This window comes from Rissa tridactyla, chromosome 9 (assembly GCF_028500815.1).
Source record: "Rissa tridactyla isolate bRisTri1 chromosome 9, bRisTri1.patW.cur.20221130, whole genome shotgun sequence".
Taxonomy (NCBI): domain Eukaryota; kingdom Metazoa; phylum Chordata; class Aves; order Charadriiformes; family Laridae; genus Rissa; species Rissa tridactyla.
This window is the reverse complement of record NC_071474.1, coordinates 37,686,946-37,710,110: the sequence shown is the minus strand read 5'-3', so window position 1 is coordinate 37,710,110 and position 23,165 is coordinate 37,686,946. Positions and strand designations below refer to the sequence as shown.

Genomic DNA, 23,165 nt, shown 5'->3' with positions numbered 1-23,165 from the left:
TTCTATATTCAGAAAGGGCCCATAAGGGTGGCTGGATCTAGAAAAGCCTGCTGAGCTAGAAAGGGATGCAGAAGGGCTCCAGAGAAGTGCTAAGCAGGCTCTTAGAAAAAGTTGTAAAAGGCTTCCAAACCATCCCAGGAAAAAGATCTAGTGAGTCTCTAGACATGTTCCAGAAACGATGGATGTGCTCCCTGCTCCAAAAAGCTCTAAATCTAGAAAGGCCCCAGATCTACAAAGGTGCTAGATGTCTTCAGAATGGTTCTCGACATCTCCAGCAAAGTTCTAAATCTCTGGATCTCAGGCTTTTAGAAATTTCTAGATCTAGGAAGCAACAGGAATCTCTAGGCAATGCTAAATCTAGAAACGTCCTTTTAAAGTGTCTTCTTTTCTTTATGCCTTCAAACAAAATCCAAAAAGATTGAAACAAATAATGTAAGTTATAAATCCTTCTGGATGGGAGCATACAAAAATAATTTCACAATGAAATTACTTCCTTATGACTAGGCTATTTATACCAAGTTTGAACCACTCGATGTCTCCCGATTCTCCAAATTTTTGTCATACCTTTCATGAGCCACCCAAAATACGTATTATAGTTCATGGTAGTAACAGCAAAGAACCACATCGGTTTTGTTGTCACTATTGTTATGGACACAGATATGTAACACCAAACTGGCAAGAAAAATAGAAGAAAAAAGAAATACATATGGATGGAGGACCCAAAGGGTTTTGCATCATATCACGACTTTTCCCAGTTCTCACCAGAGACAGCTACATGCTGTTCAGCTTCCCATTTTGCTTTGAGCAGTTGATTGAATGGCTATTGAGTGATGTTCAGACATTTATGATTTTTCTGCAATGTGACCTACATTGCTAAACTTCATAAATTTATTCTCCAAGGCAGTGTATCATTTTGCATGCCGTACCCATCCCAAAGGAACCTATCAGCAGGAGATGAGGCCCAGTTTGTAAAAACCGAATGTCCTTCAGACATTTTCAGCTAATTTGTTTGTAAATGTGTTATTGTCAGAGTAACATACTGCATAAATGGTGCTCTCTATCATTCTGTTTCTGTCTCTCTCTGTGGCCTAAACTTCATAATGCGCAGTTATAAATGTACCCTCTGCATGGCATGCTACAAATGGATACAACCAATTTCTGTCTTGACATTTGCATTTTTTTTTCCTCCACTGCCACAGTGTCTTTTCATTTTTTTTTTTTCTCCCTTGGCACAAACAAGGGTAGAAAAGATGCTGAAGCAAACATGGTATCATGAAGAGGGGAAATCGGGCATTCTTAGCTGTCATTGCCCAGGCTGCAGCTCCTGCCACATTACTTTCTGTGGCTGTCACAGCTTACTTTCATTTGACTTGTGAGCAGCTTGTGAGCGTAACTCAGGGCAAACTTAGTCCTAATAATAATGCTGGAGATATCACTAATACCTGCAAAGTAACAGTTCTTTGTACTAAAACCTTTTCAGTCTTTGTTTATAACCAGCTTTGAGACCCAAGAAATACCCAGACAACAAGGGAACAACACCCTCTAGAGTTCCCTCGTGCTGACATGCTTCAGAGTCCTGCCCTTTGTAAGCTGTTATTATTACAGTGTTGTTTTGACAGGATCGGCAGACCTTTCAGGTTCCCCTTAGCACCTGGAACAATTTGCAGGCCAGAAATATCTCTGCTGGCTTTTTTGACCCCCCTTCTGCCAGTTATTGTGGTGCAATGCTTTTAGTCATGCAGCTATACCTACACTGCCTTTTACAACTTTGAAAGGCAGCAGTTTGCAGCTATGTAAAATTTCAATGACCTGATGACAGAATTAAATGCCTGTATCACTTTTTTAACTTACACTTTTTAACTTAACAGACTGGGAGTCTGAAGGCCTGGAGTCCTCACTCCTCTAAGAGGTAGGACAGCCTTCCTCTGACCTAGCCAAAGCAACAATTTCTATCCCAGCAGCACGTGACATCTCTGCAGGATGGACACCACCCACGACTGGTGACTGCTGGCCTCAAACCTGCCCTGCACTCAAACTCCAGACTTGTGCCATCCCACTCGGTCTCCCTCCCCCTCATGCTGTGCAACATTTCCAAATGCCCAAACCAGGATACACTGGGCAATGTGAAAGGCTTGGAATAGAGGCAGTAAAGACAGCTCCATGTAAAGCTCACTTATGACAGTTATTCACCTTATAACACACAAAACCTGTTACATCTGTGGGAGGTCCTTTGCCCCATAGATTTTTGAAGGCCTGGTTAGTGAGAGGAAGAGAGCAACATACACACAGTACCAACCTGACAGGCTTAAAAAAAAAAACAGCTAATGTAGGAGTTGCCTCCATCAAAGCAGATTTTTCTTAAATCACAGGCAGACCTTGCTATTAGTGGATGCAGATGAACAACTGGATTAAAAGAAAAGGAGGAGCATTGTCTGCTCAGCCTGCCTCTGCATGCTCCCATCAACATCTACATTCCCTTCTCAGCAGACCTTCTTTGGGCTTGGACTCCAGGATGTCAGGGACCAGCTCTCACTAACCAATTACTTATGGTATATGTAGAAACCACATATATATATATTTATATAGACATAGTTATATATACATATATAGGTGTATTTTATGTGCATATGTATATTCTTCATGCATACATTTTGTCCACAATGTCTCCTCAACAGATTAAAAAAGTCAGACGTAGTAACCAATATATGTCAACGCACTGCAGATTCCCACAAGTCTGGCGAAGCTGCGCTAAACGTTTTCAGCAGCATAATTCAGCACAGAAGATACAAGGCCTCTGCCACAAATAACTCACCAACTAGACTCCACCCTACTGAAACCATATTTAAATGAGAGAGATAATCATAGGCTACTTGCACATAAGGAATAAAATGTGAAGCAACCAGATAAGTTGGTTGCTCGGGAAAGACTGACAGGAGAGCCTCAAAACAAGCCGGGCTTCTCAGCTGGGAACCCATTCCCTGGAGAGCTAAAGGAGGACCAGATGTTTGAGAAGGTGGGCAGTGTGCTAGGGCCTTGGCCATGTGAGGACAGTGGGTGAGCTGGAGGAAGCGTGGCGGTGGCAAGGCAGCTTGGATGAGTTGGAATTGTTGTGTGGATACGTTTGGGGGCTTTGTGCACAGGCAGGCAGGATTTGGTGAGTGTGGAAGGTTTCTTCTAGTTGAGAAAGTGCACCTGAGAGCATCTAGACTGAGCTACCACCTTGCCATCCACCCAGTTCTTACAGAGGTTTCTTCCTTCTTGCAATTTCTCATTAGAAACAAATGATTAAAAAACTAATTTAAATCAGGCTCTGTATAGCAAAAAGTAAGAGAAAAGTCACGAACAGAGGCCTGTCAGGTCTCCTTCACTTCACCGTCAAGTGTCTAACACTCCCTGCCTCAACAATCAAAGAAAAGGATGGAAGAGTTGATTAAAATGTACATAGTCTTTTACTGAGTAGTAATGCATTATTTATGGCAGATAATTGAAATACATTGCTGTTTTGCAGGTGACCAATATAAAAAGAGCAATTGGGCTTTAAGGAAGAAATTGCAGTATGACTTAATCGCACGGCATCTTGCTTCTATGACTCATACTTAAAATTCAGTGATAGAATAATTTGATCAGAATATAAATCAGTTGTGATGAAACCATCCTGCTTTCTGTTTGATATTCTAAAAATCACATTATACACCTACAAGCTTGATTCATGAGCTCTCACAGACTTTTTTCCACCCGAGGTCCGAATCCTATGAGCCTCTTTTCTCTCAGTTCCTGTTAAAGAGCGGTTACTTAACCTCTCCTCTACCCCTGGGAAAAGACTATTCTATCTTCTACCTGAAGATCTTTTTTAAAAGGGCTTTCAGCTTGATTTTGCTTCAAAGTATGGATACTAGTGACCGCTTGTTCCTGCATATGCTATTATGCCTGGAATTATTTTGTATAGGCTTATGGTTTCCAAAGACTAACACTTAATAATTGAGGGGGGCTAGCTCATTTTTGAAAAGGTTTGAAAGTGCCTCGGTAAAGGCGCTGGCCGCTACCTGTTTTGGTCTATTTTTCAGAAGCACATACGTTCTCTTAGGACACAGTTGCTGCTTGTTACACCTCGCCACTCACTACCCTTTCAATTAAGCTTCGAAAAGCACCCAGCAAGAAGCCCCAGTTGCACTGAAGTCATCGGCAAGACAGTTGCTGATTTTGCTGGGGCTGCAACTTCCACTCTATTTAGCTTCTCTGGTACTCCAGCAAAGCCAGAGAAGAAAGAACATGAAATTAAGCAGCAGAGTAAAACAAACCAGAAAATAAGACGACTTTTTACTGGGGAAAACGCCCAGCTTTTCTAGGCTTCTTCATGCAGCAAAAATTAGAAAAAACCAATAATAAAGATCTTTTCTAAAAAGAAAAAAGCTCTGAAAAATCTTCTGTAAGGAAGACAACAAATAAAAATTAAAGGGCCTATAAATTGTCATTTCTGCTTTGTGTGCTTTTCGTTCAGCGATTTCATGAATACACATAAAAAATGTTTCTGCAAAGCACTGAAAAACACAGTTCAGAAATTTGGAATATTTATGATACATTAATCACACATTACGAAAACAGTGTATCAAAAGTCTCATGCAGGTAGAGGACTAAAAGTAAATCAAGAGCAGGTCTAGTTTTACAATACTTTGCTACAGTGAAAACAAAGTTGATGCTTTTTGATGGCACGCAGCTCTCTAACACAATTAGAGTATTATGCATCTACTCTTTAAAAAAGCCAGTGAGAAAGTGTTTTGTGCTTTCTGCTTTTACAAGAATGTAGTATATACTGTTGGGTATGTAGAGAAACACCTAAAGGGATAGCGTGTCTTCCTCTGACCTGCAATACTAATTAATTAATTGTCTCCATGTAATCCTGCACTTGCTTTGTGATAACCTACTCTCAACCAAAATACTTCAGCCTAGAATCAATTTGGTTTTATGCTGGCAGCTTGCTCCCCCTGTTTCTCACCCATTCATCAGATCATATTTTTGCCTTTCACATTTTCCTTTGCTGCCTCCAAACGTACCCAGTGAAAGTTCTGTTCAGGCTGTGCTTGCTCCAATGAGCAGACCCTCATCGCTACTTTCAAGTGAGGTCACCATGTCCTGGGAGCTTTTTGTTCTGCTCAAAAGGCTTCCACAATGCCACTGAAGCATATTGTGCCTGTGCGAGCGCTGGTGGGGACTGCCTGCAGCACTTGTGACTGCAGGAGCAATGTCAGCGTTTGCATTTTTGAGATATATACTACATTTTCAAGCAATTTTGCTCATCTTTACTCCTGCTTTCTCCAGCATTCTGTCTCTTACTTCACTATTTCAAGTAAGTCATCAACAGCATTACTTATTGATCCCTCCCCTCTCCTCCATCATTCAAAGTAGGCTGTCCAGGATGTGGCATTCTTGCCATGTGTGGGTCGCCTTCAAACCCTGTTCTAGAAATCTGCCTTTTAATTTGACCTATGCAAGCAAATTGCCTGCGTAAGTAACACTGTCACATTTTTATAAGGCAGCAAAACATTTTGCGGTGTCACTGAAGTTTATGTGAAGCCACACAATATAGATGGTTCCCTCACATGGAGAACTGCTGAACAAAGGCTGATGAAGTGCAAATGTCAAGAAAAAGTCTTCAAACCAGACCTTTCATTTTGGAACACAGCAGTGACAGTTATTAACACCATCAATCAGGCTGGAGCTATTGCTTTGGCACAGACTCATGCCTAGTGGGACTGACATCAGCACGAGAACAAGGCCATGGTTACAGGCTATGAGAAAGCTCTTGGGATTCATTTTCTGTTGCCTGGCAAATGTTTGGTTTCTGTATTCGAAGGGACCATGCTCGAGATTGGTTTAAACAGTTCCCAAATACTAGCTGCTACCACTCGCACAGATATAAATGACTTGAGGTTCAGCGTGGTGGAAATTCAGCCCATATATTTCTCATGGGAGGAAAGATACAGGATGAAATTGCAAGATGGTAGAAATATCTGCTAATTCTCTCCTCAGCTTTCACCACAGCAATGGAGGCAGAAGAGAAGCGAAGCTTATCACTCAAGCTGAGCTGAAGTGTTTTTACTTTCACACAAAACCTCCCACAACGTCAATATAACTTCTATGAGCACTGGATCTAATGAAGTCTGGTTTCCTAAGGAGTTCCGTCTCATGGCTGACTGACTTGGGAATTTAATAAGATCCAAGCACCAAATGAAGCTTTTCCTGTGAATGGAACATTTATTAGATCCTGAGTGGAATCTCTGGAGTTTAATAAAAGAAAGCTCACGCTGCAGTATTTCCTTTTGGAAGGGCACTTTAGGTCTCTCACCTCCAAATGGATTAATATTTTTTATGGAACATGTAGGAATTTAATTGCTATGAAGGCTGGTGTTCCTCTACAAATTTGTTTGAAATTGGCCCAAGATTTTGATTTACTGTGAGGAAAAGAATACTAGCTAACAGACAGACTGACTGACTCACACAATGTGCTCTCATTTGCTATCAATAACCAGGCTAAACATTTTCTGTTTACCCTAGGGATACAGCAAGACTACGAGAGTGTGCACATTTGAAAAAAAGGGCAACCTAGAGGTGCCTCTGATCTAGACCAGGATCAAACCCAAATTCATCAGGCAGTGAAACAGAATGATGATCCCCTCTCTTTTCCTTCTTTTGCTCTCCACCCCAGTCTCCTCCCTTAGCACTTCTGTTGCAGCTTATGGCCAGGAGGCCCTGCCATAGGTCCCGTTGTGGGGTGGTCCCCCCAGCCAGCCCACTGCTGGTGCAAGTTTGGAGAGCACTCAGCAGTGCAGCAATTCAAGAAGTCAGTAAAGTATTTTAGACCAAAGCTTATGTCCCTGATTTAGAGTACCTATAATAGTCTTCCTATCCAAAAGGCATGTTAGCAGATGTAGCAGTTAACTGCTCTCTTCAGCTGGGCTTCAATTTGAGAGAAGGAGATATGCAGTAGACCATATAGCTGGGAGATCAGTTAGTTCATTCCATGGGGCCTCCAGCTCAGATGCAAAAGTATAAGGTTCAACATGGGTTTATTATTCATTTGATTAACATGCAACAAAACAGCTTCCAAAGAAAAAATGAAGAAAAGGAGTCAGACCTAGAAGAAGCCAAGGACCACGCAGCAGGGGCACTCATCTGAAAAGTCCGTCATTCTGATTCTGGGTGCTGTAGATTAGTGAGGTGAATAAAATCACAGAACAAATGAAGACCAACATCACTTTGTGATATTCTTGAAAAATGTTTTGCCTTTAAAATTTAGGTCTTGTCATGTTCTAGTATTCAGGGTTTCAGAGGCAGCATTTTCAAAAAATATGACCAGCTCTACCAGAATGAAAGATACTGGGATAAGTGAATTTAATGTAGGTGTCTGCTAAAATGCTGGAGCCAATGGTGAGTGTTGAGTATATACACATATATAGTCATAAACCCAGCTATGAAGAGCCATTTTCTTTAGATTTACTCCTTATTAAGTAATTGAAGAACACTAAAATCATCTGTGTTGAGAAGAAAAGTCATCCAAATTTTGTACATGCTGAAACAGTACTGAGAACTCTGGCATACCATACAAACACCTCAACCAAATGCGTTTTCCTTCTAAATTCAGATTAACATCCTCACAGTGAAGTATGAAATCAATTACTAGTCAGAGCTTGGTGGTTTATTTGCCACAACATATAATCTTTCCAACCCCAGCTGTCCTTCCCTCCCCCTGTTATGAATGCAGAATACTATGCTTAAGAACGAGAAGGTGGTGAATAACAAACACAGAATGATTAATAAGAAGTGTTTCCATCAAAACTGATATTGGAATAAATGATTAAACCCTTTCATAATCAACTCATTTATTAAAGTGAATGCCTTAAAGTGAAAACTTGTCATTTATGGTGTTTTCGCAATGGGCAGTTATTCCATGTGTTTACTTCAAGAGTACATTTTTGTACTTTGGTAAATCAAGAAATATTGATTTTGAGCAAGTCGTTGATTTTATTGTCAGAACAAATTTAGCTTTGAGAATTGATTTTATTAACCTATTTCATAAGTCCCTCTAAACACACAATTTGTGAGCAACCTACATTCTCTTGATGTAAATGCCATTTGTAATTTAGCCAAAAAACAATTTAAGTGGAGATGGGCCAAATTCATTTTTCATTTATGTTTATGCCATTCTGGAATAAACCCAGCAGTCTTGCAGGGATATACAATTGTTTCTGACTAAGTGAAAATATCATGCCCTTATTTTCATTGATATAATTCAGATTAACATGATTGACTTCAAGGGGATGTGATTATTTCATAGAGTTTTCTGGATATCAGCAACAATTTTGGAAGAAGACTTAAGCAAATTAGATATGGTTACTTTTCAGAACATGCATTCTTGGCATTTATTTTGTGTTTATGTTTTACTGCATATGTGAAAAACCTCAAAAGCATGGATTTTGTGAAAAACTGCAATAAGTAGATTCACTTAAACCCCCACAAAACAAGTCCTCCAAACAAGAAGTGCTTCCAAAAAGCTATATGTACATCTACTGCAGATTGTCAACAACGTGACTTCACCTATCAGTGACAGCAAATTATACAGAAAATATTACTATACTTTAAGCTTAGAAATGAGACTGGCCAGTTTTAGGGACACTTCAATATGCCATGATTTATTATGTTGTTTAGAATATTTACTGGCACGCATTCACAATTTATCTGAAGATTATTTCAACGTATGTGGTAAGAACATATCTTGATTTCCCAGTATGATGAAAAATTTGCAAAAATTTCAAGAAATGTGCAGTAATAGTTTTCTGTAGGTGCTGCAGCATGGAAGCACCTGGATTGTTCATTGAAAAAAAAAGTTAATTTCTGCTTCTATGAAAAGAAGGCCCTACCTGAGCTGAATGCTGATATCCTGAGAGCAACATGAAGAAGAATTTGCTCTATGACATGCTTTTTCTTATGTATGATTTTGAAGAAGCCCTTTCTCCATGCATTGGAACTATATTGTAGAGTAAGGTAAACTAAACCTGTTTCTAGCAAGTAGCCAACCTGCCAAAAATTAGGATTTTAGGGCTATTTAAATCTACTTACAAATTTAGCATATTTGATTTCAGTCCAAAAATTTTACCTTTTAAACTTCATTTTACTTTAAAAAATAAAATAATTTTATTTCTGCATTTGCCAGACTCCCTGCTACAACTTATTTGCTAAAGGGTATTTGCATTTTTTAAAAGGAATTGAAAACTATCAAAACTCACCATTTCGGATTTAGTGAGACATTTTGCTACTGAGTAAAATGAGCAAAAATTTGAACATACACAGCCACACGTTATACAGCCAGTAAAGCAATTATTTGTACAGACTGAGATGCAGATCACAAGGAGAACGCAGGGAGCAGACGTTGCACCTGGCACCGTTCCCTGCACCTCAGAGATCTCTAATCTGGTTATTGATGCCCCAGGCAGTTGTTACATGTATCCAAGAAGCAAGCAAATGTGCTTCAGGCAGCTTTAAGTTCCATGAAGCATCGCTCCTGCCAGCTGGTATGCAGCAATAGAGATGAGAGTGAGTGCCTCCAGCTGAGGAGCGCTGCCTGCTGCAGTGGGTTCCTGCTCATCATCTGCAGGACTGGCGATCCTGCAAGAAGAGGTGCCGGAGCAGAAGCCAAGGTGCCCAGAAGCCATACGATCTTAAGACAATTACCAGGCTAGTTTAAGCTTGGGTTTAGCACAACTAAGCCAGCTGACCCTGTCCTGCTTTACATGGAATAATTATGTGTCTACTGGACCAGAGAGAATCCAAGGCTTGCCCATCCCAGAGCTGGGAAGGGGGAAGCTGAGGTTTTCCTCCCCACATTTGCAAACACCTAGGGTGCAGTAACACATGAGATGGAAAACAGACCGTTTTTCTGTTTTGACTCTAGTTATAAAGTCCCCAAGTGCTCCTGTGACAGCAGCATTAGATTTGTCCCTGTGAAATTTGACAAGAACTACACAAAACATCGATCCCACATTCTTCATGTGTGCAAATACAAGATCATAGTCACCTTCTATTACTCAAAGTTTACTTAGGAACAAGCTCTTACCATTGTTACGCAGTGCATTTTAACTGTGATTTTCCAATTGTGAAGGACTGAGGAAAGGGCAGGGAGAAAATGGAATGCAAAATTAACTGGATCCTGGTTATTAGCTTACACATTCCATAATATAACTTTAGTATGTTGGTAGAATGGCTCGAGATTTTTTCAACTACAGCTTTTCTCCCATTTTGAAGCTGATTATTTCAATTATTTATTGGCAAAGGCCAATTCCTTCCTTGGTCTATCTGTAAGTGTGGCTCACTGACTAGTCAAGAGTACCATTTGTGTTTCTTTGTGCTCATCTATGTATCTTTTTTAGCATAAACTAGAGATGCGATAAGTGTCTTTTAGTCCTATTTCTTTTACACTGCTCTTGAAATAAGAAATGAAAAGCACTGAGAAATGTATTGAAATGCAGTAGCTTCACTACAATACTGCTGTTGTGTAATTGCTTACTGTAATGCTTCTCCATGATTTAGAACAGACTTAGATATAAACAGAATATATATTTTTTCCATTTAGTAGTTCAAGCAAATCAGTCTGAATGCTGGACTAAAGGAAAGCACTCTAAACTTCTGATAAATTCCTTGGAAGATCTATCTCAGTGCAGCAAGCAACTCTCTAAAGCATTATTATTCTTTATATAAGCCTCTCTACACATTCATGTACCATCTCCTGAAAAAAAAAAAAAAATCAAGTGTATAGTTTTGCATTTATATGGTTCACCTTATAATAATCATGTGAATGGAAGATCCACTCCATACTGTGCAGTCCAGAATTATTTGATTCATCTAGCACATTCTGACATACAATCCTTGTACAAGAAACTAAGTTATCTGTCTCCACAATATTTAGAAAAGTGACCATACATGAAAAACAGGTGTCTACCTGAGTGATGTCCATTCCAGAGTCACAGCTCAATGGCTGGGTTGATGTGAGGCCGTTTGAACCTATTATTGTTGTGATCACACCGTTCTCATCAATTTTCCGAATCATGGTACCGTCAACGAAGTAAATAAATCCGTGCTTATCTACAGTGATACCTGGACGAAGGGAAAGGGTAAAAAAGAGTGTTAGTACTGACATTATCTAGATTAAAAAGTATAAACTTAAAACGTTTCCTTTCCTCTTAGACTCTGAAAATCTGCTGATTAAAAAAAGTATGATTTTTTTTTTCCTACCCATTATTTATTTGCGGCTTATACAAACTGTATATGGAAAGATCATACCCATATATCGGTCTGTCTTTGAGTTACAGAGAAAGAAGGAAGATATGAGGAAGAAACAGAACAAAACAGCAGAGGCTTTGCTTGTAATGTAAGCCTATACACATAGAATTAGATGCTTTAATAACTTCACTTCATGTCCCTCACAAAATAGGACAAGACTAGCTTCTTTAAAAACTTATCTTACAGTCGATTTTTCTTCATTTTCACTTTCTTAATTCTCATGCAGATGAAAATTTTTTTTATTACTGTACCATCTGAGTGAGGAAGAAGCACCCACAGAAAGCAAGAGACTTTTGTCATGATATGGGCTATACATACAAATGGCCCAAGCCGGGCTCTGCTTAGCAAGCAGGAGGAGTATCTGTGCTGCAGAATGTATTGCAGTGCCCAAGATGATGGTCAGATACTGGAACCAGCCTCATGACAACACTGAGTTTCAGAAGGAGTTAGTGCAGTTCTTCCACTTCTGGATCTGCAATAGGTCTAGCACCACTGCACTGCACAGGAGAGATGGGACCTGAAACAAATGTGAGGGCTATGCAAAGGAAGAAAGGTCATGGGCTTCTGTATTTCAGTGGGGAAACTGAGGAAGAGAGGGGACGGCTTGCTGTGTCCCACCAGCAGTCCGTGGTACAGCCATGTCACAACTCATGCCCGGCCCTGGTCTGTCCCAGTCAAACACTATCTCCTCAGTTCTTCCCACATACAATTTGTTAGACTTTTCTATATTGCATGAACTGTAAGTAAGATCTTTTCCCCCTGAAATGTTGAAGATATAGCTAGAGAAGCACTTCTATTCATGTTAAGTTTGTGAAATCCTTTCTACCAAAACCGCTCAATTTCTTGCTTTAAACTACTTCATAATGTCCCATTTAAAGTTGCATAACTTTGCAATTATAGCAGCTGCTGTGCACAGCCAAGCTATTTTAATAATGAATTTATGTTCTGCTACACAGAAATGAAAGGCAGAGGACTTGAACAGATGGTTTGGACAGTGGCTTATATGGTTCTTGATTTTTGTCCTCTGCATTTCGCAGAACTGAAGGCTGCATGTACTCTGAGTTTACAAAACATTTCTCTGCATGCCAGGTTAGGATCTCACACAGCAATTCCATACTCCATTAAAAAAGAAAAAAAAAACCAAACTGAGTTCCCTAACCTCCCAGCCCCATTGTCTTACACTTAATTTAATTTCTTTAAATATAGAGGAGTGGTTGTAGCCAGGGGAAAGGGAGAGTAAGCAGTCTGGGGGGCAGGGGCAGGACCAGGTGGCTCTGATGGGGAACATGCATCTCCCACAGGGATGGGAGAAGAGGGTACAGTCTCCCCAGGCCCCAAAGTAAATCTGTACCTGGCGGCTGGAAATGCCTGGGGATTGAGTTTGAGTTACGTACACATTTGAGTGTAACACGCTTTCTCTTACAGTGTTAACACCCAGTGGCATGGTCCCAAGACAAACTGCCCATGACCACTTTTTTCTAACAGAATGCAGGCACAATGTCCACACCATTTTTTTCTGTCGTGGCCAGGAGGTTAGTGAGGGCTTGGCTCTCCCCTCTGCCAGCGCAGGCAGACCTCCTCCGCCAGAGGGTTACCATCCATCCCTTACTGCAGCCGAGAGGGAGGCACCGAGCGAGGCTGTCAAGGCCTCATGGAGGGACAGGCTTTTGGGCACACCCTGCCATCATGCCCCCCACTGCCTAGTTCCCGTCCAGAGGAGCCTCTTCACCACAGGTGACTTTTAGGCACCTTTGTCTGAGGGTATCATAACAAAAAGATACCCAAAGGCCACAGCAGTTAACTTTAGTGCCTAGCATTCCTACTACGTCCAGCTTTTAGGCTATCTATCAGCATAGTGTTGGTAGTTGAAATTAATTCCTTAAATTGTCAATTCAGTGTATTCACCTGGCTACGAACTCCAGTTAGAAGAGAGGCACTCACATCCTGTCACCTTCTCCGTCCAGCACAAAAAACCCACGCAGGCTGCTGAAGTGCTGCAGTGTAGAGAGTTAGGCTACATCACTTTGTTATGTGAAATGTCTATCACTGAAATGTCCAGTTCTCCAGGACAGATGTCATCTGGGAGACTGAAATCACCTGGGGGGCTGGATCGGTCAGCTGGGGGTAAAGTTGGGAGGTTATAAAAAGGCTAAAGAAAGAGCAGCCATCTTAGGGCCTGGCTCCCTGCTGGCCTGCAAGCTCGCAGATCATGCCTCCTTGGTACTGGCTCCTCAGAGGACCTTTACTCTTTAATTAGAGAGTAATGGTACTTTCAGAAACTACAAAACAACTGGCAAGCTCACAGCTGTTGTCTGGTTCTGAGAAGCCCAATTATAAATCCAAAATGATGAAGGTTTGAAAGTGAGCTCAGGTAAAGAGCGCATCTGAGAAGCAAAAGGGTTTGTTGTGGCGGAAACCTGTGTGTTCCAGGTTTTAGGAAGGGATGAAACTTCTGTCTGTCCCTCACGTGCGCTAAAGAGACTTTGCCCTGAAGAGACCTGCGCACACAAAGGCACACAGAATTAGGGCTTCCTGCAGGGCTGGAGCTGAGAGCCAGCCACCTCTTCAGGAACAAAGGTTAGCTGTGCGAAGCAAACGGCAAAATCTCTTTTGATACAACTGAGCTGCTAAAACATCCACCCTAAAACTCCAACTGAAGCAAAAAGAAATCCAGCCTGGTTATTAATGACCACATAAAGAATTAATACATAAATCTGAGGAGGTTTTCCAAACATTCTGAGAGAACGCCCATGGCAGAAGGCAGCAGAGCAAACCACACTGAAAGGACTGCACCTTCTGTGGTGCAGGTATAAGCCTGCGGAGGCATTCATGACCGTAGTTCCCAAAGGCCCAAGTCACCACCTGCAGTTTAGTTTGTACATGAAAGCATTTTCTCTTCAGAAAATGGGAAGGGCTGTGTTGACTCTGCCACCACAGCGCAGGCGGAGCGGAGCCGGCCTCTGAGGCAGCTCCGGCTGGTCTCCCTGGGATGCTCAGGGGTTCCTGCCCTCCTGCATGGGCTCTGCCCTGCTCTAATCAGCTTTACGCTATACAGCTCAGGCATGCTAAGGGATTATTAGTAAATGGAAAAGCTGCTAGGAAATTGTTCTAGGGTTTTTTCTTCAGGGATGTGTGAAGGTTGGAGTCAGAAGTCTCTTCAGTCCCAGCCTCCTCCTACTTTCTTGGGAGTCCCTTCAAGACTCCTTTTGAGAAGAAAAAGCCATGCTGGACTGCTGTGGCAGGGAAGGTGTGAGGAGCAAGGACCACCATATGGGACTGCTGTGGTGTGCATGCAGCCATGGTTGTTGGGAATGTTTTTAACCTTACCAATATTGCAACATGGAGCAATATTAGATAGGATTTGATTTGCTTTCCACTGTGGTTCATAGGCTCAAACGAGAAACCCGATGTGGGTGGAAGTAGAGCACCTGTGTTGTGTCTTAGTCTGCCTTTACAGAGGGGTGGTGCTGCATGGTAAGAAGGAGCTGTGCTTCTCACCTGTTAGCGCAGCCCTGGATCCAATCCATGCCATGGATAACACAAGGCCAGGATCTATTGCTAGGGCAAGTGCATCTTCTGTTTTACGCAATTTCCCTGTGAACAGATGGCTGTGTTGGCTGCAAACCATCCATTATATAAAAATCAAAAATTATGCTGCAATGAAATAAAGCTACTCAGCTGTGTTGCTGGATGGATTTCAAACACTGACTATATAAGAAAACCAAAGATCCTTTAACATTACCAGTGCACATTTTGCTCTCCAGCCATTGCAGAAAGGCTATCTATCTGTAAGGGAAGTACATAAACCAGTGTGATGGCACGAACAAGCCCATGTCTTCAGTATATGTACTAAAGATAATAAATTTTTGCTATTTCCTAATAAGCCTGGTTCTTCAAGTATCAGTGCATATGTTCAACAATGAACTACTGCTTCCAGTGCTTACTCTGTATACTAAAATGACGACTTTACTCTTTTGAAAAAATTACTTATGCATTTAAGTCCTGTTGACAAATACTCTATCTAAGGCATCCATGGGAAAACAAAATATACATTTGTGGCTAAACTGTCCCAATTTATTCATTATTAGAGTTGGATTCATTAATGTTCCTGTCACATCTTGCATGATGCTTCACATAATCTGCACTCCAAGAGCTTATTTTTAATCCTTTTCTGACGTACAGTGTAATGCAAAATCAAATCACACGCAGCACTTCAATTGTGCTTTAATCACCGAGGAACTCGGAGAGAAAACATGCACATGCTGAGTGTAATGAACTGCACTGAGTGCAAGTAGGAACACGGCTCACTCCACGAGTGAGTAAAAAAGGTCGTTTTTAGGTATCTTTTCTTTGCATAGAGAATGAGATGCAGTTTGTATTAGGCTCTCAGTCTGATTCTGTTTCTTTAAGGAACTGTAGCACTAAACTGTATGCCCAACTGATGCTGCCTTTGGGCACAAATGAGACCTTATTGCACAAGTGACAGACTTACCTGGCTTGTATATGGGACTCCTCGTTAAACACTGATGTCTGCGTAAGGACAAAATAAACTCGTGCAAGGATTTAGTCTTGTTCTGTGACTAAGGGCTGAGCACAATCTATTATTTTGAATAATTCAGTCCTTGTACTGAAGGACTGGTTTTGGTCATGTGTAGTCAATGGGATCGTCTTACAAAGGACTAGATTTTGTACCTGATGTAAAACAGTAGCTCTTATGAACATCTATCTCCAGCAGATTTATGTGCAAAAATCTTGGAACAATATTTATAACGCTTACAGGTCTTTTAATCAGTACCATTTAAATTCTGTGAACTCACATTAAAAACGAATTGCTGCTAGTGCAAACACACATGGCTACCAAGTATCATCACTACAAAGACTCTGCAGAAAAAGTTTTGCTCTTTATAATTATTTTCTGCACAAAATAGTACTTAGTAGATGGGCTGAGTACAACCACGATAAACACAGAAGGCTGACTATGATCTCTCCTGTTACATGCTCCCAGAGAAGTGATTTTGGTTAAAGGGTTATTTCCTTTGTCAGATCTGACTTAGTGCACATATGTACATGACTACAAATGCAAATAACACTTTGAAAGCAAAATGATCCCTTTTGTGTGTAGTTCTCATAGGTATAAATTCAAAATACATATGATTATTATACATATGATCTTTCAGTCTAGAAATTTTGGCATTTCAACATTAATGGAGCTAAGCTTACGGTGCTAAAAGTATGGATTAAAAGTAATACAGTAAATTCTTCATTGAGATATTTTCTCCCCCCCGCCCCCATCATAGACCACACTTGCATTCTAAGAGACTCTTTTTGGGAACAAATCCTTTTCGAACACATCCATAAGCAGCAGATAGAGCTGCTGAGAAGTTGCCCACTTCTGGAAATTCTACTTTACACTTCCTGCTCAGCTAAAAACTTTGCAAATGAGCATTTTACGTTGAAAAGTTCTAATTAAACTTCTGAAGAATTTGTAAAAGAACATCTAAAACTACTGGTGAGGACTGATAAAAGAGAATGCCACCTTCTGCTGAAGAAAAACTGTATTTAGAAGGAACTTGTGATTCTCATAAAACTTTTAATAGGAAGAAGTGAATCAAATTGGTTAATTACCATTTTATGGTTGGTAAAAGGGCAAATTACATGCCATCCATTTCTAAACTTCTAAATGTCTCCAGTGCTTTTAATTAAAGCTGCCATCTAGAAACTACTAAAGCAATTTTATGCAATTAGTTATTTATAGGTTACCATAATACACCATTCAAAATATGATTCAAGTGATTTGCAGTCTGTTGCTTTGTGATCTTTGTCATCTTTACTTCATTACTGTCTCAATACTAACAGCAAAATATTCAGCAGCTCTTTGTCAGCTGGAACATGACTCCAGTACTTGCACTTGAGTGTTGTTCTCTTTCGATGCATAACAGCGGAGTTGGAGCAAACAGCATTTTTAACTACTGACTGTGAATGAAAACGTCCTGCTTCCAGTCGGAGACATGATGGCTGGGGTCATGCTTACTGCTGACAATGGTTAGCAGAAAAGTGAATAACTTATGCATTCAGATGAAGGTTGGAAGAAATTTAGGAAAACTTGCTGTCCAAAAAGTTTACATAACATATTCTACAAGATTCCCAGACTTCTGAAATCATAGGTAGCTAATACTACTGAAGAGAAAAATAAGGAATAAATTTTGCTGAATGAAAAATGGCAAGAGATGAATTTTTTGCTGGTTCTATGATGCACACATGACAATGACTTGAGGCACCTTGGTTTGTCTACTTCTTACTTCATATGTTGCTAATGGAACATCTCACCCCATTCTGCTTTTCATTTTGAATTGCATGGAAGTGTTGAAAAGGTCTTAGGAATTTATAGAATAGCAAAGATCACTGAATAAATAGTATTGATCATTACATGTTTTCACAAGAGGCTATATTAGGAATTTGGTCTGCATCCTACTGAAGGTAACAGGAATCTTTTAGCTGAGCAGGAGCAGGCCCTAAACGGGCTACTGTCATTTGACAAATGTAAAGGATTAAACCTGAGCAGTTGTTCTTACAGCTTTATTTACTTTAGAAAGTATTGCTGCAGATGGTGAGCAACAAGATTGATTATTTCAGGATGTAAACTACTGGGGTGAACACATTTTCAAAACCATGATTTTTTTTTAGCAGTATGTCCTCAGCAAAGTAATTTCAAGCAAAATGAATAAAACTACACTGCAGAACTGATTTTTAATTTAAGCTTTCATTAGTGTTGCTAGTTCATGGCCATGGGTCTGACTGAAAAAGGTTCTTCGCTACAGCTGCGTATAAGGTATTTTTATGCATAGGATTTAGAACTTAGTCCAACCTTCTACATTTCCCTGGTGCTTGCTTTGAGGTCACTGCATGTGTAGTGAGGTCACTGCACTGCATTCAAGTACTCTGTTCTCAGTGGGCAGTTTCTAATTTCTTGAGGCACTGATTGTACACTAGCTTGCACAGACAGTGTGTGCATCTGTCTTCTAGTTCTGGAGTCTGGCCTGAACCCAGAAGTCAAAAAGCAGACACTGCAGGACCTTAGATGCTTAATCTTTGGATTTAGTGCTTAGGCTTCCAAATGTTGCAAATCACTTCTGATGCTTAGGGTTCAATCACTGGAGCGACTTAACTGTTTTCACAAAAGTTACTTAATTTGTGTTTCCACCACAGCTGTCCTGAGTGAATGCTCTGAGGTGGTCACAAATACAAGGTAATTGAAATCAGATGTTAATCCAAGACACTTTTGTTAGTGTACTGACTGGGAGAGCTGTAGCTCAGCAAAAATGTGGTAGCTTGATTGTCTCAGCCTTTCACTGCCTCTGTCAATTAAGCTTGGAAAGTTAAATCTATTTACATGTCTAAAGTCTACTGATTTCAGAAGGGCAGGATAGGTAAGTGTTTAATGCCTTTGATCCAGGCATTGGCTTTGCAGTGCTAAGTAGAACAACTCAGGTATCTCTATTAATTTTAGTGCTTCTTAACGCTACAGTACTCATTGACAAATCTAGTTAAAATCAGGACACAATCCCATAGTGCCTTATTATAAATACTAATCCAGATTGTTTAAATGATAGTGTCAGTGACTAGATGTGCCAGAAATACTTTTTATCAAAAAATCCCCAAACCCACCAAACAGAATTCCCCCCCCCCAAATTAAAATCTGTCACTTGGCAAAGTGCAACTGATTGGAATTCAGACAATGATGAATATCTTGTGTAGTTACTTCTTCATTTTCAATATCTTCTTGCGTAATAAATGTGTTCAGCTTGTCACAGATCTTATTTTATGTCCCCACCTTGTATCATTTCACATTCTACTTAAGTACTTGGTCATCTATTACATGACTCATTAGTCTGAGATCTCTACAGAATTAAAGAAAGTTGCAGTAAAAATAATATATTGAAGTTCAAATTTCAACTACATCAGCCATGCATGTTTAAAAGCATCTTTCAAAGTCAGCTCAACATACAATAGTGCAAGATTAATGTTCACTAAGCTCCATCTCTAGTCCTTCACAGAGAAGTGGGAACAGACTGAACAAAGCTACATGTGTTTGTTACCTGCAAAATAAAAAATGTGGAAAGCAGATCAAATCATAATTGATTAGCGTGACTTCATGATGTTTTCCTGTCTGGCATTTAATTCCTGGTCACTAGGCAGAGACAGTCTTGCCAAATAACGATAATGAGAGATAAAAGCTGATGAAAGCCTTACATCATTAAATATAATCTAGGACTCTCCTAAAACCTGCCTGCATGCCTACTGAAGCAGGAAAATCGTTATGAGTTCCAAAAAGTTAAAACAGCATTTGAAGCAACTTTCATTCAGAAAAGTAAGTAGGAAAGAGTATTTGAATTTCCACTTATTTACATACTTCTGAGGATGTTACCAAATAGGATTAAGTTTCACAAGTGTTACACAGTAGGTATTTCTTATCAATTTTACAAACGGATAAACTGAGTCATACAGACAAGCCCTTGTTCAGAGTCACAAGCAACTGGTAGCAAAAATGAGAATATAACTTTTGAGCTGTAACTAACCGAACTCTGATGGCCACTAAATAGAGTTCTTGCTCAGACATTACCTTTCTACCAAGTAAGAGGTAAATGTATTTTTCATTTATAACAGATTTATAACAGGAAAAAAGGAATACTCAAGACAAAAATAAGGCAGCAAATGGAGGGGGGGGGGAAGGAGCTAAAAGTTTTTCTATATCAGCTTAAAAAAGAAATGCTAATCTTGCCTGGTCATTGGTAACGCAAATGATTATATTTGATAATGTCTAGGCAATTACTCTGTATTTATTTGCATTATCAGGTCCCTATTTTTGCACTGTAAAAAACGTGGATAAGATATTGGTGAGTCTGTGGACTCATCAAAATTTTTGTTGGTGCTTCCTGCCTCCTAGAAAGAATATTTTTGTGCATACTGTTTGAATGTTATTTCAGTAGAAATGTGACATCTTCTGACTTGAAAATTATTCCAATAACAAGCAAAATAAGTGATGCAAAAGAATCTCTAAAACTGTATTTGAGCACATGAGACTTTTAGGTTTCTTAATAAATAATAGATTTATGGGTACCAGGCAAGTACTTCCTAGTACTTTCCAAGGTTATTCAACCTCATACCATTTAGAGGAAAACAAGGACATGCACTTCTAATATGCCATTATGATAATACACAGCTAATTGTTCATACTGTGCTGGTGACTACAGGTTGATGCTGCATTTTGCTAGGCCCTGTACAAAAGGGCCACGTGGTAGTCCGTAGTTCCTTAAGATTAAATCCAAACCATAACAAATCTGACAATTTCAAGCTGACGTAATTTAGAGTAGATGCATAAATCAAAAGCAGACAAGCCATTGTCTACTAACAGTTAATTTTTTAAAAATTTGCTGGCTGCCCCAAAATTCAGGTATGGTACTTCTATTCTTAATTTCTCTATGAGTAGAACCTTCTGTTAAGGAAGCCATCTATGCACTGGTATTTTTAGAGTAAATAGCATATTACAAATTTTCACCAACATACTTCCCCAATAAGAAAATAAGATGGAACAACTAATTGTATTGTAATTAGATATAGTCAATTGTAATCAGCAATAAAACATTGAACACTTTCATGCTAAAGGATCTGCAAACCTTTGTTTTCTACTATTTTTAGAATTGATTCATTACATTAATTAGCTGCCTGAAGATTAACATTTATTTGTACTTACCTCACACTTCCCTTCTATCATTAAAGATGTGTTAAAGTCACTCTATAATTACAATGTGTCTCTTGCTAAGCCTTAAAACCAGCATTATTTGCTTGTCTTAGAGACGTTTCTACCTGGGTATACTTCTAATTTCCTACTGATATACAGCCTTCCTTTATTAGCTCACGAAAAATAATCAAACCCCTTAGATCTAGTCATTAGGAGGGAGCGATGTGCTACAGGGGAAGCAAGCTAAAAGCCCACTCAGGGCTCTGCCATGGGAGCTGCTGAGTACCCTTTGTTCCAGGGATTTCAGTGGGAGTTGAGGGTGTTTAGCTGCTTTACAGCACCAAATCCAGAGACTTTATCACACTGCAAGGGGATTAATTGTGGCACTGGTGGGGATTCAAGACTTCACACGCATTTTGCCTGTGACAATACAGGATGTACAGGAAGGTTGCAACAAAATGCTCATTTCATGTGCGATGCTCATACTTTGCAAAGTGCCTTTAATGAGGAAGGACAAATTAGAGTTCCAAATAAACTTGATTTTGCTGGCTGATTTGAACAGCTCTGACTTAATGTGTATGAGTAAGCTCCATTAACATTAAAAGAGTAACCTGAATGTATAAAATATAGAAAATGGACTTACCATACTATTTGCTTAAAAGTTAAATATAATTAAATGCTGCCACCTTGCAATAGAAAGGTAATAAAAGAGCAGTGTTGTCACAAAAGAAAAGAGTATTTCAGAGGATGGAAGCTGGAGCCTGCTGCTTATGCTACCCCCTTATAAAGGGCTCATTGCTTTAAAAACATGAATGAGCTTTATGAAATGATTTGGGCTTGCTTATAGTTGGTTAAGTCATCACCTCAGACGCATTTTTTACATCCAGTTGCATCTGAGTTTCTAAATAATGGAGGGAAATGACAGATGACCACCACCAAGTGCTTCAGATACGCTCTTTTCTTACCTCTTGGACTGTTGAGAGAGGCCTCGGATGCCTTTCCGCCATCTCCACAGTGACTCTGGTCAAATGGAAGGCACTGATCACCTGTTCCTGCCACCACATCTGCGTTTTTGGCCAGATCCTTTGTTTCAGTGAGAGACTTTGCTTTGTAGACTTTTCTGGTGTTGGTATCTGACAAGTAAAGGGATTCTGACACTGGATCAACGGCTAAGTAATATTTATGTGCAGGGCTTGTACTAAAACAGAAGAGAAGAGCATCAAAGTTAAATTGGTTTTCTTTTTAATCTCTGTTCATGGTAGCATAACGCTTCTGAAGACATCTTTTCAACGACTTGGAGATGACAAAGGTGTAAGTGAGCCAAGCTTTAACGAAGCTCACGCAAGCATCACTGCTGAGAAGGAAGGAACCAGTACTAGCTGTAGAACCTGACCACCAGCTACACACCAGGTACTGAGCTTACGCAGAGAGTGGTGTTGGTGGAGTTACTGTCCACTATACCACACCACCCAATATAATGCTAACTGGAGTGACTTCAGCTTAGCTATAATTATTACTATCAAAAACCAAGGTCATTTTTTTATACCTGCGAGTCCTAGTATTCTTGGCACTGAAAACAAATCTAAGACTTGCAGCAAAGTAAATCACAGACTGTTCTGCATGGGCACAAATACCCACTCTTTGTTATTTTTATCTGTTTCTAAACCTTGGGAAATATGAAGGTGTGAAATATGGTGTCTTAATTCATGCCGACTGTATTGTAAGGAGCAAGGCAGAAGGCCAAGTACTGTCAGTGCAACTAGGCGTGAGTTAATGCACCATAATTCATGCACTGAAGTGCCTTATTGAGATTATAAAATGTTATTTAAAAAAATATTTACATATGTGAATTAAATGGTGAGGATCATAAATTCTAATCAAAGAACTGGGCTGCATCTTATTAACCAGTACCGCTTTTTGTTTCTTTTTGACTGGAAAGTTAATTTCCAGTTTGAGGAAATTGTCTAAGCACACGGCACACCATGCCAGTGTCCTGAGCCCGGTGAGACTGCAGTGTAGTCCTGATTATAAAATAAAATAAAATAAGTGTAGATCCTTTAAATCGCAGGCGGTTACTGAAATGGTGGGAGACAGG

The 23,165-nt window shown here is 39.9% G+C and overlaps 1 protein-coding gene across 9 annotated transcripts in view; it reads right to left on the bottom strand.

Moving 5' to 3' along the window:
• Nucleotides 1-23,165, bottom strand: part of TENM1 (teneurin transmembrane protein 1) — a 942,055-nt gene that overhangs the window by 34,654 nt on the left and 884,236 nt on the right. For all 9 annotated transcript variants that reach the window (XM_054214857.1, XM_054214863.1, XM_054214865.1 and 6 more), the window contains 2 exons: nucleotides 22,036-22,268; nucleotides 10,991-11,145 (listed from right to left, as the gene is read on the bottom strand). In XM_054214857.1, coding sequence (XP_054070832.1) covers nucleotides 10,991-11,145; nucleotides 22,036-22,268 — 388 coding nt within the window. The remainder of the gene's footprint in view (nucleotides 1-10,990; nucleotides 11,146-22,035; nucleotides 22,269-23,165) is intronic.